The 20,000-nt window shown below is 38.8% G+C and overlaps 3 protein-coding genes across 3 annotated transcripts in view; 2 read left to right on the top strand and 1 right to left on the bottom strand.

The window, feature by feature from the left end:
- The window catches only part of xylb (xylulokinase homolog (H. influenzae)), a gene marked incomplete in the record, with an annotated part of 13,604 nt that extends 7,707 nt beyond the window's left edge, over window positions 1–5,897 (bottom strand). Inside the window, 7 exon segments of the mRNA XM_062441288.1 lie at window positions 57–122; window positions 274–402; window positions 483–569; window positions 764–844; window positions 1,209–1,278; window positions 1,566–1,648; window positions 5,780–5,897. Coding sequence (XP_062297272.1) covers window positions 57–122; window positions 274–402; window positions 483–569; window positions 764–844; window positions 1,209–1,278; window positions 1,566–1,648; window positions 5,780–5,881 — 618 coding nt within the window.
- Window positions 5,898–7,168: 1,271 nt separating this feature from the next.
- On the top strand, window positions 7,169–9,038 carry LOC134002170 (uncharacterized). Its single transcript, XM_062441455.1, has 4 exons — window positions 7,169–7,457; window positions 7,676–7,834; window positions 8,112–8,307; window positions 8,513–9,038. The coding sequence occupies exons 1-4, from the start codon at window positions 7,406–7,408 to the stop codon at window positions 9,036–9,038; spliced, it is 933 nt and encodes a 310-aa protein (XP_062297439.1). The 5' UTR covers window positions 7,169–7,405.
- Window positions 9,039–11,148: 2,110 nt separating this feature from the next.
- nub1 (negative regulator of ubiquitin-like proteins 1) overlaps window positions 11,149–20,000 on the top strand; it is a 17,098-nt gene continuing 8,246 nt past the window's right edge. Inside the window, exons 1-7 of the mRNA XM_062441286.1 lie at window positions 11,149–11,283; window positions 12,876–12,997; window positions 13,466–13,633; window positions 14,667–14,731; window positions 14,837–14,901; window positions 15,378–15,545; window positions 19,590–19,678. Of these exons, the coding sequence (XP_062297270.1) occupies window positions 12,881–12,997; window positions 13,466–13,633; window positions 14,667–14,731; window positions 14,837–14,901; window positions 15,378–15,545; window positions 19,590–19,678 (672 nt within the window). The 5' untranslated portion in view covers window positions 11,149–11,283; window positions 12,876–12,880. The remainder of the gene's footprint in view (window positions 11,284–12,875; window positions 12,998–13,465; window positions 13,634–14,666; window positions 14,732–14,836; window positions 14,902–15,377; window positions 15,546–19,589; window positions 19,679–20,000) is intronic.

Here is a 20,000-nt window from a genome sequence, read left to right as displayed (position 1 = left end):
GGGTCAGGGGTCAGGGTGAGGTGTTCTGGGGTCAGGGGTCAGGGTGAGGTGCTGACCTCAGAGTCCTGGTACTGGTCCGGTCGGCTCTGCAGCAGCTTAGCGATCTGGTTTCCTGTGAATCGCTGCAGATAGAAAATAATAATAAATCCGGTTTTATTCTTTAAGAGATTTAAAATGTTTCCAGACGTTAAACTGACGCTTATTTCTCCTCAGAGACATTAGTGATGATGTTCTGTAAGTGTTAAGTTTAAATAAAGTTTAAACAGACAGAACCTCGTAAGCTCTGGATCCGGTGATCTCTGCCAGACTCTGAGCTCCTCCTGCTGCCGACTGCAGATCAGCACACTGCTGAGTGCTGCTGGAGTCCATCCACACTGGAGAGTCTGAGACCGAGAAGCTGTGCTGCACACACACACACATATACACACATTAATACACACACACACATTAATACACACATATACACACACACACACTCAGACCTGCAGCAGCTGGTTCAGGCTCTGTTCTGGGTCGAGGTCTCTGAGTGTTTGGGATGCTCCTCTCTTCCAGAACACGCTGCCATGTTGCTACGGCAACAAACAGGAAACGTTAAACTCTCCTCACATTGGTCAGAAGTCTCAGAATAAGGCTCAGTAACAATAAGTGTTGGTTTATTTTCATATTTTAACCCTTTAAATTTAAACTGAACCACATGAACACTAATAAAACATCACTTACTGATGTATCAACTTTAATATGAATCAATTAAAACTCGTCTCACTTGGCCGCTGCCTGACAGCGCTCTGACCCGGGAGAAGTCAAGCCCCGCCCTCTTCATCTTGTCCAATAGCAGGTCCAGAGCCTGCACACACACACACACACACACACACACACACACACACACACACACACACATACACACATACACACATACACACACACACACACACAGTCATGGTGATTCAGCTGAAACTCACCAGGTGAAGTTTGAACTCATCAGCTGACCTTTGACCTCTAGCAGGTTTGTGTTTGTGTGTTCAGGCTGCGATGTGACTGGTTGTCTTGTGTGTGTGTGTGTGTGTGTGTGTGTGTGTGTGTGTGTGTGTGTGTGTGTATGTGCGTGTGTGTGTGTGTGTGTGCGTTTCTGTGTGTGTGTGTGTGTGTGTGTGTGTGTGTGTGTGTGTGTGTGTGTGTGTGTGTGTGTGTGCGTGTGTGTGTGTGCGTACCTTGACCCACATCAGTACAGGTGAGGTGACGGTCAATCTGTCAGGTTGGATATGAACTCCTCCCTGAGTCCTGCACACATTAAACTCCCTCATTTAGTTTTATATTAATTATATTATTATTATTTCATATTAAATAAAATACACATGAGATATTATTGATCCCATGTTTAACACAACAAGCTCATATAAAGACATTTAAACCTGTTCTTGTTTTCATCATCAATTCATCTTTTAATTATTTCTTCTTCTATCATTCGATCGATAGCAGAACTTTTCATATTACACACAAACATAAAGTAAGTGAATATTAACATAGCTGCAGGTTACATGTGTGCAGCTCTGATGATGACATCATACCTGAACTCAGGCAGCTCAGAGTCAAACTGAACATTATTCTGATGAAGCACGTTCAGGTTTCCATCGATGGCCACGACCTTCAGCTGCAACACAAGCAACCAATAACCAATAATCAATAATCAATAACCAATAATCAATAATCAATAATCAGTTCATCCTGCTGCTTTAATAACTGCTATTAAACATAGTACAACAGTAACATGCTGCTCTAACACTGATGCTTCACTATTAATAATCTAATGATGTCATAATAATAATATATCAGTCAGAGGACCAAACCACTACTTTACTGTAATACTGCATACTACATCACTCATAATACTGCAGTACTTTACTGTAATACTGCATACTACATCACTATAATACTGCAGTACTTTTACTGTAATACTGCATACTACATCACTATAATACTGCAGTACTTTTACTGTAATACTGCATACTACATCACTCATAATACTGCAGTACTTTTACTGTAATACTGCATACTACATCACTATAATACTGCAGTACTTTACTGTAATACTGCATACTACATCACTCATAATACTGCAGTACTTTAACTGTAATACTGCATACTACATCACTCATAATACTGCAGTACTTTACTGTAATACTGCATACTACATCACTATAATACTGCAGTACTTTACTGTAATACTGCATACTACATCACTCATAATACTGCAGTACTTTTACTGTAATACTGCATACTACATCACTATAATACTGCAGTACTTTTACTGTAATACTGCATACTACATCACTATAATACTGCAGTACTTTTACTGTAATACTGCATACTACATCACTATAATACTGCAGTACTTTACTGTAATACTGCATACTACATCACTCATAATACTGCAGTACTTTACTGTAATACTGCATACTACATCACTCATAATACTGCAGTACTTTTACTGTAATACTGCATACTACATCACTATAATACTGCAGTACTTTTACTGTAATACTGCATACTACATCACTCATAATACTGCAGTACTTTTACTGTAATACTGCATACTACATCACTCATAATACTGCAGTACTTTTACTGTAATACTGCATACTACATCACTATAATACTGCAGTACTTTTACTGTAATACTGCATACTACATCGCTCATAATACTGCAGTACTTTACTGTAATACTGCATACTACATCGCTCATAATACTGCAGTACTTTTACTGTAATACTGCATACTACATCGCTCATAATACTGCAGTACTTTTACTGTAATACTGCATACTACATCACTCATAATACTGCAGTACTTTACTGTAATACTGCATACTACATCACTATAATACTGCAGTACTTTTACTGTAATACTGCATACTACATCACTCATAATACTGCAGTACTTTAACTGTAATACTGCATACTACATCACTCATAATACTGCAGTACTTTACTGTAATACTGCATACTACATCACTATAATACTGCAGTACTTTACTGTAATACTGCATACTACATCGCTCATAATACTGCAGTACTTTACTGTAATACTGCATACTACATCACTATAATACTGCAGTACTTTTACTGTAATACTGCATACTACATCACTCATAATACTGCAGTACTTTTACTGTAATACTGCATACTACATCACTCATAATACTGCAGTACTTTTACTGTAATACTGCATACTACATCACTCATAATACTGCAGTACTTTACTGTAATACTGCATACTACATCACTATAATACTGCAGTACTTTTACTGTAATACTGCATACTACATCACTCATAATACTGCAGTACTTTTACTGTAATACTGCATACTACATCACTCATAATACTGCAGTACTTTACTGTAATACTGCATACTACATCGCTCATAATACTGCAGTACTTTACTGTAATACTGCATACTACATCACTATAATACTGCAGTACTTTTACTCTAATACTGCATACTACATCACTCATAATACTGCAGTACTTTACTGTAATACTGCATACTACATCGCTCATAATACTGCAGTACTTTACTGTAATACTGCATACTACATCACTCATAATACTGCAGTACTTTACTGTAATACTGCATACTACATCACTATAATACTGCAGTACTTTTACTGTAATACTGCATACTACATCACTATAATACTGCAGTACTTTTACTGTAATACTGCATACTACATCACTCATAATACTGCAGTACTTTTACTGTAATACTGCATACTACATCACTCATAATACTGCAGTACTTTTACTGTAATACTGCATACTACATCGCTCATAATACTGCAGTACTTTTACTGTAATACTGCATACTACATCGCTCATAATACTGCAGTACTTTTACTGTAATACTGCATACTACATCACTCATAATACTGCAGTACTTTACTGTAATACTGCATACTACATCACTATAATACTGCAGTACTTTTACTGTAATACTGCATACTACATCGCTCATAATACTGCAGTACTTTTACTGTAATACTGCATACTACATCACTATAATACTGCAGTACTTTTACTGTAATACTGCATACTACATCACTATAATACTGCAGTACTTTTACTGTAATACTGCATACTACATCACTATAATACTGCAGTACTTTTACTGTAATACTGCATACTACATCACTCATAATACTGCAGTACTTTTACTGTAATACTGCATACTACATCACTATAATATTGCAGTACTTTTACTGTAATACTGCATACTACATCACTATAATACTGCAGTACTTTTACTGTAATACTGCATACTACATCGCTCATAATACTGCAGTACTTTTACTGTAATACTGCATACTACATCACTATAATACTGCAGTACTTTTACTGTAATACTGCATACTACATCACTCATAATACTGCAGTACTTTTACTGTAATACTGCATACTACATCACTATAATATTGCAGTACTTTTACTGTAATACTGCATACTACATCGCTCATAATACTGCAGTACTTTTACTGTAATACTGCATACTACATCACTCATAATACTGCAGTACTTTACTGTAATACTGCATACTACATCACTATAATACTGCAGTACTTTTACTGTAATACTGCATACTACATCGCTCATAATACTGCAGTACTTTTACTGTAATACTGCATACTACATCACTATAATACTGCAGTACTTTTACTGTAATACTGCATACTACATCACTATAATACTGCAGTACTTTTACTGTAATACTGCATACTACATCACTATAATACTGCAGTACTTTTACTGTAATACTGCATACTACATCACTCATAATACTGCAGTACTTTTACTGTAATACTGCATACTACATCACTATAATATTGCAGTACTTTTACTGTAATACTGCATACTACATCACTATAATACTGCAGTACTTTTACTGTAATACTGCATACTACATCGCTCATAATACTGCAGTACTTTTACTGTAATACTGCATACTACATCACTATAATACTGCAGTACTTTTACTGTAATACTGCATACTACATCACTCATAATACTGCAGTACTTTTACTGTAATACTGCATACTACATCACTATAATATTGCAGTACTTTTACTGTAATACTGCATACTACATCGCTCATAATACTGCAGTACTTTTACTGTAATACTGCATACTACATCACTATAATATTGCAGTACTTTTACTGTAATACTGCATACTACATCACTATAATATTGCAGTACTTTTACTGTGGGAGGACTTCATGCATTTACTTGTCTTGTAGTATTTTGACATGAATGAAGTACTTTAACTGCAGTAAAGTGTGTTAGTACTTATTAACAGCTGCAGGTCCAAAGTCTGTCAGCTGATCACCGGAAACCTCACATACTCAAACTGACTGAAACTCCAACACTCAAAATTCACTTTTAACGTTTAAAATACTTCAAAGACACACACACACACACACGCACGCACGCACGCACGCACACACACACGCACGCACGCACGCACGCACACACACACACACACACACACACACACACGCACGCACACACACACACACACACACACACGCACGCACGCACGCACACACACACACACACACACACACACACACACACACGCACGCACACACACACACACACACACACACACACACACGCACACACACACACACACACACACACGCACACACGCGCGCCGTCGCTCCTTCTGCGTCTGCGTGATAACCCGCAGCTTGTACGTCAGCAGCTGAGTCAGGAAGAGGTTTGTTTACCTGCTGAGTGCTGAAGTCAAAGCCCAGGTACACAGCACCAGCACCAGTACCAGTACCACCAGTACCACCACCAGTACCACCAGTACCAGCAGCAGCAGCCATGAGGAGGAAACACACTGAGCCGCGGAGCAGGAAGGGTTAAATATTTAAAGAGACACACACAGAGGAGTTAATGACTAAATAACATGTTACACATTATTACATGAAACATGTTCACAGTACACAACTAACAACCACAGTAATGCTCATAATGTTCATAATTATTTTAATACTAAAAACAGATTAGAGAGAACATTGATTTTAAAACATTTATATATCTATTATAGATTCATAATATATGGAAGAGCATTTGTGCCACTGTTTAAAAAGAATGTTATTGATTTATTTTCCAGTTAAAACTTGTTATCTTATAATAATGAGATTTTATCTCGTTAGCAGAACACTTATAATTGAAGCTGTGGTCAGACTGAGCATGTGCAGAGTGTGAGCTGTGATCTGATAAGATATAAAGTAATATATACCATTATATACTGGTATAAACTGGTATATACCGGTATATACTGGTATAAACTGGTATAAACTGGTATAAACTGGTATAAAGTAATATATACCATTATATACTGGTATAAACTGGTATATACTGGTATATACTGGTATATACTGGTATAAACTGGTATATACTGGTATAAACTGGTATATACTGGTATGTAGTAGTATAAACTGGTATGAACTTGTATAAACTAGTGATACATACTGGTATAAACTGGTATAAACTGGTAAAAAACTGGTATAAACTGGTATATACTGGTATGTAGTAGTATAAACTGGTATATACTGGTATAAACTGGTATATACTAATGATAAATAGTGGTATAAACTGGTATAAACTGGTAAAAAACTGGTATAATCTGGTATAAACTGGTATAAACTGGTATATACTGGTATAAACTGGTAAAAAACTGGTATAAACTGGTATATACTGGTATAAACTGGTATAAACTGGTATATACTGGTATAAACTGGTATAAACTGGTATAAACTGTAAACTGGTATATACTGGTATAAACTGGTATAAACTGGTATATACTGGTACATATAGGCATGAACATGAGTTCCATGGGGAAATCTCTGGCCTGCTGCTCAGTCAGAGTTTCATGAACCAGTTTAATATTATTTCTTCTCGACTAATAAAATAAAGAACCAACGTTTCATTGTTTGCTCTTCAGTCGTCAAACAGACTGTAACAATGGAAAGGTCAACACAGTGTCCTTCACTGTTTACACACCAATGAAAGTCACAGATTAATGTGTGTGTGTGTGTGTGTGTGTGTGTGTGTGTGTGTGTGTGTGTGTGTGTGTGTGTGTGTGTGTGTGTGTGTGTGTGTGTGTGTGTGTGTGTGTGTTCATCAGTCCAGCCTCCTGCCTCTCAGCTCACTGCTCGCTATCAGCGTTTAAATTCTTCTTTTCTGCAGTTTAATGAGATCTGGATGCGTGTGGAAGGATTTGAAGACGATGTTTCGGCGTGTCGGAGCTTTCTGAACGGTCTTTAAACGCACCGTCACTCCTGCAGCTGCTGGACGGAGAATTAAACACCTGCAGCAGGTGTGTTGCTGCTGATGCCAACAGGATGTCCTGCTCCTGCTGCTGCTGTGTGGCGCCCGGCGGGGAGCTGCTGCAGGGTAACACACACACACACACACACACACACACACACACACACACTCACACACACACACACACACACACACACACACACACACACACACACACACACACACACACACAGGTCCTTTTTCATCAGAAACTGATCCTTTTTGCATTACATGTTTGATAAACTGGGCGCTGACTGCAGGTGTGTGCAGGTCAAAGGTCACCATGTCTCGCATGTCCTCTGCAGGTACGAACAGGAAGAAACGGCTGCTGGTGAGAGAGGAGGAAGAGGAGGAGGAGGAAGAGGAGGACAGGAGGAACATGGACATCTCTGCTCTGACAGCTCAGTACAGGAGCAGCAGAGAGCGACAGAAGCAGCACACTCAGGTTCTGCTGTTCAAGCAAGGTGAGAAATCAGCTGTTCGTTCACCTGAAATCAGCTGAAGTTGTTTTAGTCACAAAAACAGGAAACAGGAAATGAGTCTGTGTTTATTGTTGAGAAGAAGAAGCTCTGTGAATAAATATGTTTGTCTGCAGTCAAGAATATACGAAGAATATACATTAAAGTACATTTAAATGGTCTTAATGAATCTAGTAGTAGTAGTAGTAGCAGTAGTATTAGTAGTATTATTATTAGTATTATTAGTATTAATAGTAGTACTACACTTTACTTTCTCTTTCAGTCTCGGAAGACTTGTCGGAGGCCGTCAACATCATCTCCGTGACTCAGGGTTTGTCGTCATGGGAACCAAAAAGCAGCCCGTCACCACTGGGTTCGACCCCTGACCCCTGGCACGTCCACCTGAGCCTCCACCGCCGCTCCTGCCCCACCATCAGCATCTCACTTCCTACTTCCTCCTCAGAGACAACAAACAGCCGGTGGGTTAAAGTAGACCATCATTAGACCAACATTAGACCATCATTAGACCATCAGTAACATTAGACCATCAGTAACATTAGACCATCATTAGACCATCATTAGACCATCAGTAACATTAGACCAGAAAGACCTCCAGACCTTTAATCAGCCGACACACAGGAAGTCTCGGCTGACTGTTTCCTCCTTGTCGTCTTCTCTGAGCAGGCGTGGGTCTTCTTCCTCTGAGGAGTCCAGATGCAGGAAACTCTCTCTGGGTTTAACATCAGATTCACACCGCAGCTCGGTCAGCAGCACCTGCACAGAGGACGACGATGATGATGATGATGATGATGATGTCTTTGAGGCTGATGGGACTGGGATGGATCCAGTCCAGGCTCCTGGTTCTCCTGAAGCCTCTGAGCAGAATCCCAGAGGAGAAGATCCTCCAGACGGCCTCGTCTGCGGCTCCTTCAGTGACTCTCCCGAATACTCGGCCGTCAGCCCTGATGGCAGCAGCAGCAGCAGCTCGAACCTGACGGAGAACCACTCTGCAACCTTACAGACCAGCAGCAGCGGCGCGGCCTGGAGCAGCTCCAGGAAGTCCTCGGGTCTGGGGCCGAGGTTCACCAGGCAGCTGAGCCTCGGGGGGGTCGGCTCCTCCGCGAACCAGAACTACTACCCCTTCCCTAACAGGAAGGCCCCGAGGATCTCTGAGGCAGCCAAGAAGCTCGGCATGTACTCGTCATTCTGAGAGATCCTCAATGATCCTCGATGATCCTCAATGATCCTCGATGATCCTCGATTATCCTCGATGATCCTTAATGATCCTCAATGATCCTCAATGATCCTCGATGATCCTCGATGATCCTAGATTATCCTCGATGATCCTCGATGATCCTTAATGATCCTCAATGATCCTCGATGATCCTCGATGATCCTCGATGATCCTCAGTGATCCTCGATTATCCTCGATGATCCTCGATTATCCTCGATGATCCTCGATGATCCTCAGTGATCCTCGATTATCCTCGATGATCCGCGATGATCCTCGATGATCCTCGATGATCCTCAATGATCCTCAATGATCCTCGATGATCCTCAATGATCCTCAATGATCCACCGTGAACAGATTCACAGAGTCCCAAACATCATTCCTCTCAGAAACAGTGAATATTATGTCTGTTAACAACCAGTCAGCTCTGTGACTCTGTGTGCCAGGTTCACACCACATAGTTCACATATTAAATGATTCAGGTGATAAAACATTTATAAATTTGCTTTTTTATTCTGCATTAAAATCAATAAATCACAAAACTGTATCAACATTTTTCAAATCTGCTCATATGAATCAGTTGTTATGTCACAAGTGTTCACTTCAAATAAAGTTCATTGATATCTGCACTGCTTCTTTTAGTTTGTCCACACAGACTGTATGCTCTCTCTAATCATATGTTGAAATATTGGATCATTTGAACATTTATTGAAATGAAAGCATGTGAGAAGTTTAGAGGGAAAAATCACTATTTGGTGGAGCTGTTAACAACTCATAGACATCTGAAATGTGAGCCGACTACACACTGCTGTCTGGTTTCATCTTTAACAATGTGTTGTATTTATAAAGCTTGTTATATTATCCATTGTGTCAAATCTGCTTCTGAAAAGTAACTAAAGCTGTCAAATAAATGTAGTGGAGTAAATAGTAGCATCACATGGAAATACTACAGTAAAGTACAAGTACCTCAAACTGTACTACAGTAAAGTACAAGTACCTCTAACTGTACTACAGTAAAGTACAAGTACCTCAAACTGTACTACAGTAAAGTACAAGTACCTCTAACTGTACTACAGTAAAGGGTTAGCCCAAAAACAACAAATCAGATTTTTTTACTCTTGTTCCAAATTAACATGATTTATTAAACATGGATTTCTTTCTTATGGAGAACCAAAGTGTCAAAAAATAATTTATTTAATTTATAAATACATAAGACACACACACACACACACACACACACACACACACACACACACACACACACACACACACACACACACACACACACACACACATATATATAATCTAATTTTAAAAATCTGTAATCAGATTAATTTATATATTTAGAAAAAAGCAAAATTAAATAAAATGTCATAATAATGAGCTGGGAGTTTTAAATTATTTATTTGAATAAGAAACTTTATTTCATATATTTATTTTTAATGTTTCAAGTTTAATATATATTTTAAAAATATGTCTGTATTTGTTTATATTTATAATTACTTATTCATTATTTAATATGGATCATTTTCAGCCTTTTTATTTTACCTTCAGAGAAACTGCGTCAAACCGTATTTGACCCTCCTTGGACGCCGTAGAGTATCAAAGATCGTGCATTACTAAGAACATTGGACTGAAACTTTTCTCTTCTCCCGAGTTTATGATCGAGCTCTTTAAAAGCACTTTAAATTGTAATATTTCATTTGGACTGTTTCTACTTTTAAAGACTTTATTACAAAACATTATTTTATGCTTTTAGTCTAGTTTTTATCTCTTTCTATTTTTCTGTACTTTGTTTTTTTATTATTATTATTAGTGGGATTTCCATGTTTTCACTCTTATTGGGTTTCATTTTTATTTTTCAAATTGCATGTTTATATGTTTTTTGTTTCCAATTCTTACTGTTAAATGTTTGTTTTTATGTAAAGCACATTGAGTTGCCCCTTGCCTTTTGTGGACGTAAGTTACGTAGACGTGAGTTACGTAGACGTGAGTTACGTAGACTTGGTTACGTAGCCGGGGTCAGAAAATGCGGTCAGAGTGAGACGTCTGTCCGCTGTCAGCACATCTTTCCCCGAAACAACAAACGGACGAAAACAACAGCAGCAACGGTCTTACCGGAGGCTTACCGGAGGAATAACGGAGGGTTAACGGAGGAATACCGGAGGAATATCGGAGCCTTAACACACATTATCTCTCTGTCATCGCGTCTTTTGTCTCAGAGGTAACTGACAGAAAGATTTTATAGAGAATAAACGATCTGTGACTGAAGCTAGCGGATGTTAGCTAGCTGAGCTGTAAGTTAGTTCCTTCACAAAAAAATGTTAAAAACTATTAATTTAATTATATTAAAAATACTGAAACTGACAATAAAATATGAATCTGTTTAATTTGAGTTTGTCCAGGTTAAAGTCAGCTGGCGTCACTTTACTTTTGAGCAGTTTTTAGTTTCATGTTTTAAAGCTGATGTGAGTTTAAATCAGTTTATCAAACATGACAGCAGATATATTTATTAATTAAGTTTATTAAACTGTACAGAGAATAAACAGACTCATTCATTCTTAAAGTTTGGTATTTGATGTTTGACACAGATAGATTTAAAATAAGAAAGAGGCATTAATGTTTATATGAGGTGAAAACATGACCTGAGAGTCTATCATTTCATGTCTATTTAATATTATATATTAATATTATTCAATTTAAACACGTTTATTATTGTAAACTTCCTCTGATTGTGCCTCCGTTATTAATCATGTCAACACAACCATGAAAAACACTCAAATAAATAAATGTTCACATGAGTCTGAACACTGAATAATTATCTCTTCACATTAAAGCTGCGAAAATAAACATTGTTGTGTTGTTATGTTAATGTTTATTATTTCAGACATAAACAAACAATTTCAATTCCAACAATTCCAAAAGGAAAAAATAAAATCAACCAAGAATCAAACAAATAAAAGAAGCAAACAAAGAGATTCTTCTGCAAAGGAGCAGGATGAACTTTACACTTATTTAATTCCCAATAAACTTACATTTCTGTACCTGTGATCCTGTGTAGTATATATAAATATATTATCATTCATATTACCATCACCATCATCATCATCATCATCATCATCATCACACTGCCACCATTGTCACTATCATACATATTATCACCATCAGCATTAACTCAAAGTAATACAAATAATAGTTCACAAAGGGTCTGATTTACTAAGATCCCAAATAAAGGAACTAAATAGCGAGCACAGTGCAATACATTGCGTGTTTAGTTTACGTGCGTTTTGCAGAATAACTGCGTAAATGAAAACAGGTGCAGACAGCAGTATTTAAATGAGGGTTTTGTGTCTTAACCAGGCGGGGAGTTCTGGTCCTCTGAAATGAGGCCAACGAGGAAGTAACTTAAAACTGCATTCTATCAAAAGGCCACCAGGGGGCGACCGTTTTGGTGTCAAAAGGACTTCCGTCTCTATACAAGTCAATGGAGAATTCACCAACTTCTCACTTGATTTCTAACCTCAGTAAACGTTTTCAAAATGTGTTTATGGTCTCAATCGCTAGTTTAAAGCCTTCTTCAATGCAGTATGATGTTCATTTGGGACATTTTGGCCTCCCTGATTTTATATGTGACGATAAAGCAGGGTATGCATTAGGGCGTGGCTACGTGGTGATTGACAGGTTGATTGGTTCACAGGTTCAGGAGGGCGCCTCATGCTCCTCCTGATGCCCATATAAGTAAAATCCCTGTTTTTATTTTTCCCAGCATGCACCTGAGACAACATATATATAGACGGTTTCTGTCGTGTGTTTCAGACACGATGGCTGAGCAGAACACGGAGGCCAAGCTGAAGATCCTTCTGAAGCAGGAGAAGATCCAGCTGTGGAACCCGCCGTACACCGATGAGCAGAACCAGCCGGGAACCCAGCACATGAAGGTCAGATAGCATAGAACCAGTACAGACCAGTACAGACCAGTACAACCCAGTACAGACCAGTACAAACCAGCGCAAACAAGCGCAGACCAGCACAGACCAGCACAGACCAGTACAAACCAGTACAGACCAGCACAGACCAGCACAGACCAGTACAGACCAGTACAAGCCAGTGCAGACCAGCGCAGACCAGTACAGACCAGCGCAGACCAGCACAGACCAGCGCAGACCAGCGCAGACCAGCGCAGACCAGCGCAGACCAGCACAGACCAGCACAGACAATAACAACACAGTACTTCTTACCCTACTGTTATTGTAATACCTTCTCACCTTCTAGTTTTATATGTTTTTATATGTAACATCTTCTTATTTTATGTTTTATTCTATTTGTTTATATTTAATGTTAAATATGATCTTTACTTGTTTTTAAGCACATTTAGTTATAATAATAATACTACTGTGTGTTATCAGGAGCTGGTGGAGCGTTACGTGCCCATGCTGCTCCTGCCGGAGGACGAGGTAGGAGGCGCTCTGGAGTCCATCAGAGTTCAGGCTCTGAAGAGAGGAAACAGGAACAAAACGTTCAGAGAAACTAACGTTGCAACGCTGGAGCTGCTGCTGCCCCGAGACACCAAGAAGGTTCTTATAGTCTGAGCAGGGTTTAATGGGAAGGGCTGCTGCTGAGTCTGTCGGTTAGTACCAGGCGGGGAGTTCTGGTCCTCTGAAATGAGGCAAACGCAGAAGTAACATAAAACTGCATTCCAATCAAAGGCCACCAGGGGGCGACCGTTTTGGTGTCAAAAGGACTTCCGTCTCTATACAAGTCAATGGAGAATTCACCAACTTCTCACTTGATTTCTAACCTCAGTAAACGTTTTCAAAATGTGTTTATGGTCTCAATCGCTAGTTTAAAGCCTTCTTCAATGCAGTATGATGTTCATTTGGGACATTTTGGCCTCCCTGGTTTTATATGTGACGATAAAGCAGGGTATGCATTAGGGCGTGGCTACATGGTGATTGACAGGTTGATTGGTTCACAGGTTCAGGAGGGCACCTCATGCTCCTCCTGATGCCCATATAAGTAGAATCCCTGTTTTTATTTTTCCCAGCATGCACCTGAAATGTTCAAGATGGCGCTGCTCAGATCCGATACTATTGGCCTCCGAGCAGCAGTCCACAAACCAATGGGTGACGTCACCGATGTTACGTCCATTTTATATACAGTCTATGGTTATTTCACTTCTTTTGTCTATAAAATCCAGCCTGATATTCAGTTTACATAAAATATTCACATTAAAGAAGCTGAATCAGAGAATTTGGACTTTTCTTCTTAAACAATGAAGAAAAGAATCCATTATCTAAATAGTTGTTAAATAAGTGTAATAGTGAGTAGTGAACTGATTATTGCAGCCGTGGTTCATACTAACAGCTTCTATCTGATGTTCAAATGATTCCAGTTATTTCTCATGTTTATCAGCTCAAATCAATATTATCAGTAACTTCAAAAGCTGATAATCAATATTTCTGTCCCTCCTGTGTTTGTGTATTGAGAATTATCAAAGACTCTGCAGCTGCAAACTGTTTCTGTCCTAATATCTTCAATTAAAACTCACTTTAGTAGTTCATATGTTGATTTGATATATATATAAACGTCTACGTGTTTGTTGTCCAGGATCCGAAGATGAAGAACTTTCTGGAGACGAGGCTGGACGTGCTGGTTCAGGAAGTGGTGGACAGGTGCTCACATGTTATATTCACTTTTAATAAATGAGCTTTTAATGATGAACATGAGGAGGAGGGATGAAGGTGAGTGAACCCTGCTGCTGTGTTTTCCTGCTGCAGGATCGGAGACGAGTACGGACTCAAATACATCAAACTGATCCTGAACGGCAAAACGTTGTGTGCAGGTAAAAAAACAAATCAATTTAATATAATTTTCTTTTCTTTTTTAAGTAAAATTCAGAATATTTGGTGGTGTTTCATTTCATTTTATTCTATTTTTATTTTATTATCATTTTATTCTGTTTTTATTTTATTTTGTTTATTCCATCATTTTTATTTTTTATTCTATATTATTTTATTTTATTTATGTTATTTTAATTTTGTTTTGTTTATTTTCTTTTGTTTTATTTATTTAATTAATAAATGTGAGTATTTTATTTTATTATTTGTTTCATTTTATTCTGTTTTTATTTTTATTTTATTTTTAATTATTTTGCTTTATTTAAATTTTCTTTTTGTTTATTTTATTTTGTTTTATTTAATTAATTAATTGTATTATCTAGTTTTAATCTTTTTATTTTTATTTTTGTTTATTTTATATTTATTTTATTTTAATTTAATTTGTGTTTATTATTGTGTGTGTGTGTGTGGTTCCTGTCAGACCAGCGTCTGGACCAGCAGGGCGTAAAGAACCACAGTAAGATGATGGTGCTGAAGGTGAGCGACGCCGAGTGGAAGCAGCAGCTGAGCGAGGAAGAGGAGAAGAAGAAGAACGACAACGAGAGCATCCAGAGAACCCAGAGAGGTTTCCAGATCCTGTCAGAGAGAGGTGATCAGAACCAGGGCTCCGTGTTCCCTACTGGGATTATTTATTATGAGGAACTGTTCCTCTAACTGTGGAACTGTTCCTTTAACTGTGGAACCGTTCCTCTAACTGTGGAACTATTCCTTTAACTGTGGAACTGTTCCTCTAACTATGGAACTGTTCCTCTAACTGTGGAACTGTTCCTTTAACTATGGAACTGTTCCTCTAACTGTGGAACTGTTCTTTTAACTGTTGAACTGTTCCTCTAACTGTGGAACTGTTCCTTTAAATATGGAACTGTTCCTTTAACTATGGAACTGTTCCTCTAACTGTGGAACTGTTCCTTTAACTGTGGAACTGTTCCTCTAACTGTGGAACTGTTCCTCTAACTGTGGAACTGTTCCTCTAACTGTGGAACTGTTCCTCTAACTGTGGAACTGTTCCTCTAACTGTGGAACTGTTCCTCTAACTGTGGAACTGTTCTTTTAACTGTTCCTCTAACTGTGGAACTGTTCCTCTAACTGTGGAACTGTTCCTCTAACTGTGGAACTGTTCCTCTAACTGTGGAACTGTTCTTTTAACTGCTCCTCTAACTGTGGAACTGTTCCTCTAACTGTGAAACTGTTCTTTTAACTGTGGAACGGTTCCTCTAACTGTGGAACTGTTCCTCTAACTGTGGAACTGTTCCTCTAACTGTGGAACTGTTCCTCTAACTGTGGAACTGTTCCTCTAACTGTGGAACTGTTCTTTTAACTGCTCCTCTAACTGTGGAACTGTTCCTTTAACTGTGGAACTGTTCCTTTAACTGTGAAACTGTTCTTTTAACTGTTGAACTGTTCCTTTAACTGTAGAACTGTTCTTTTAACTGCTCCTCTAACTGTGGAACTGTTCCTCTAACTGTGGAACTGTTCCTCTAACTGTGGAACTGTTCCTCTAACTGTGGAACTGTTCCTCTAACTGTGGAACTGTTCTTTTAACTGCTCCTCTAACTGTGGAACTGTTCCTCTAACTGTGGAACTGTTCTTTTAACTGCTCCTCTAACTGTGGAACTGTTCCTCTAACTGTGGAACTGTTCCTTTAACTGTGGAACTGTTCTTTTAACTGTAGAACTGTTCCTTTAACTATGGAACTGGTCCTCTAACTGTGGAACTGTTCCTTTAACTGTGGAACTGTTCTTTTAACTGTTGAACTGTTCCTTTAACTATGGAACTGTTCTTTTAACTATGGAACTGTTCCTTTAACTATGGAACTGTTCCTCTAACTGTGGAACTGTTCCTTTAACTATGGAACTGTTCCTTTAACTATGGAACTGTTCCTCTAACTATGGAACTGTTCCTTTAACTATGGAACTGTTCCTTTAACTGTGGAACTGTTCCTCTAACTGTGGAACTGTTCCTCTAACTGTGGAACTGTTCCTCTAACTGTTCCTCTAACTGTGGAACTGTTCCTCTAACTGTGGAACTGTTCCTCTAACTGTTCCTCTAACTGTGGAACTGTTCCTCTAATTGTGGAACTGTTCCTTTAACTGTGGAACTGTTCCTCTAACTGTGGAACTGTTCTTCTAACTGTGGAACTGTTCTTTTAACTGCTCCTCTAACTGTGGAACTGTTCCTTTAACTGTGGAACTGTTCCTCTAACTGTGGAACTGTTCTTCTAACTGTGGAACTGTTCTTTTAACTGTTCCTCTAACTGTGGAACTGTTCTTCTAACTGTGGAACTGTTCTTTTAACTGTTCCTCTAACTGTGGAACTGTTCCTCTAACTGTGGAACTGTTCCTTTAACTGTGGAACTGTTCCTCTAACTGTGGAACTGTTCCTCTAACTGTGGAACTGTTCCTCTAACTGTTCCTCTAACTGTGGAACTGTTCCTCTAACTGTGGAACTGTTCCTCTAACTGTGGAACTGTTCCTCTAACTGTTCCTCTAACTGTGGAACTGTTCCTCTAACTGTTCCTCTAACTGTGGAACTGTTCCTTTAACTGTGGAACTGTTCCTCTAACTGTGGAACTGTTCTTCTAACTGTGGAACTGTTCTTTTAACTGCTCCTCTAACTGTGGAACTGTTCCTCTAACTGTGGAACTGTTCTTTTAACTGCTCCTCTAACTGTGGAACTGTTCCTCTAACTGTGGAACTGTTCCTTTAACTGTGGAACTGTTCTTTTAACTGTAGAACTGTTCCCCTAACTGTGGAACTGTTCTTTTAACTGCTCCTTTTACTGTGGAACTGTTCCTCTAACTGTGGAACTGTTCCTCTAACTGTGGAACTGTTCCTTTAACTGTGGAACTGTTCTTTTAACTGTTGAACTGTTCCTTTAACTATGGAACTGTTCCTTTAACTATGGAACTGTTCCTCTAACTGTGGAACTGTTCCTTTAACTATGGAACTGTTCCTTTAACTATGGAACTGTTCCTTTAACTGTGGAACTGTTCCTCTAACTGTGGAACTGTTCATCTAACTGTGGAACTGTTCCTTTAACTATGGAACTGTTCCTCTAACTGTGGAACTGTTCCTTTAACTGTGGAACTGTTCTTTTAACTGTTCCTCTAACTGTGGAACTGTTCCTCTAACTGTGGAACTGTTCCTTTAACTGTGGAACTGTTCCTTTAACTATGGAACTGTTCCTCTAACTGTGGAACTGTTCTTTTAACTGTTCCTCTAACTGTGGAACTGTTCCTTTAACTGTGGAACTGCTCCTCTAACTGTGGAACTGTTCCTCTAACTGTGGAACTGTTCCTTTAACTGTGGAACTGTTCTTTTAACTGTTCCTCTAACTGTGGAACTGTTCCTCTAACTGTGGAACTTTTCCTCTAACTGTGGAACTGTTCCTTTAACTGTGGAACTGTTCTTTTAACTGTTCCTCTAACTGTGGAACTGTTCCTCTAACTGTGGAACTGTTCCTCTAACTGTGGAACTGTTCCTTTAACTATGGAACTGTTCCTTTAACTGTGGAACTGTTCTGTTAACTGTTCCTCTAACTGTGGAACTGTTCCTCTAACTGTGGAACTGTTCCTTTAACTGTGGAACTGTTCCTTTAACTATGGAACTGTTCCTTTAACTGTGGAACTGTTCCTCTAACTGTGGAACTGTTCTTTTAACTGTTCCTCTAACTGTGGAACTGTTCCTCTAACTGTGGAACTGTTCCTCTAACTATGGAACTGTTCCTCTAACTGTGGAACTGTTCCTCTAACTGTGGAACTGTTCCTCTAACTGTGGAACTGTTCCTCTAACTGTGGAACTGTTCTTTTAACAGCTCCTCTAACTGTGGAACTATTCCTTTAACTATGGAACTGTTCCTCTAACTGTGGAACTGTTCCTCTAACTGTGGAACTGTTCTTTTAACTGCTCCTCTAACTGTGGAACTATTCCTTTAACTATGGAACTGTTCCTTTAACTGTGGAACTGTCCCTCTAACTGTGGAACTGTTCCTCTAACTGTTCCTCTAACTGTGGAACTGTTCCTCTAACTGTTCCTCTAACTGTGGAACTGTTCCTCTAACTGTTCCTCTAACTGTGGGACTGTTCCTTTAACTGTGGAACTGTTCCTCTAACTGTGAAACTGTTCCTCTAACTGTGGAACTGTTCCTCTAACTGTGGAACTGTTCCTCTAACTGTTCCTTTAACTGTGGAACTGTTCCTCTAACTGTTCCTTTAACTGTGGAACTGTTCCTCAAACTGTTCCTTTAACTGTGGAACTGTTCCTCTAACTGTTCCTCTAACTGTGGAACTGTTCCTCTAACTGTGGAACTGTTCCTCTAACTGTTCCTCTAACTGTGGAACTGTTCTTTTAACTGTGGAACTGTTCCTCTAACTGTTCCTCTAACTGTGGAACTGTTCCTCGAACTGTGGAACTGTTCCTCTAACTGTTCCTCTAACTGTGGAACTGTTCCTCTAACTGTGGAACTGTTCCTTTAACTGTTCCTCTAACTGTGGAACTGTTCCTTTAACTGTGGAACTGTTCCTTTAACTGTGGAACTGTTCCTCTAACTGTTCCTCTAACTGTGGAACTGTTCCTTTAACTGTGGAACTGTTCCTCTAACTGTTCCTCTAACTGTTCCTCTAACTGTTCCTCAGACGGCAGTGAGGATCCTCACACGGCTCCTTTCCTAGAGATCGCTGATCAGAAAGGAAATCCTCTGAATATCCCTCCTAAAGAGAAGAAGGTAATACTACAATACTCATAATACTACAATACTCATAATACTACAATACTCATAATACTACAATACTACAATACTCATAATACTACAATACTCACAATACTACAATACTCACAATACTCATAATACTGTAATACTACATAATACTCTCTCTTAATACTTTTACTGTAGGAGGATTTTCATGCAGTTATTATACTTGTAATAGAGTATTTTATAGTACTGTATAAGTACTTTTACTGCAGTGGTATCAGTAGTACTGCAGTATTCCCAGTACTCCCAGTACTCCCAGTAGTACTGCAGTACTCCCAGTATTCCCAGCATTCCC

Source organism: Scomber scombrus, chromosome 20 (assembly GCF_963691925.1).
Source record: "Scomber scombrus chromosome 20, fScoSco1.1, whole genome shotgun sequence".
NCBI classification, from domain to species: Eukaryota; Metazoa; Chordata; class Actinopteri; order Scombriformes; family Scombridae; genus Scomber; species Scomber scombrus.
This window is presented reverse-complemented; position numbering and strand designations above follow the sequence as displayed.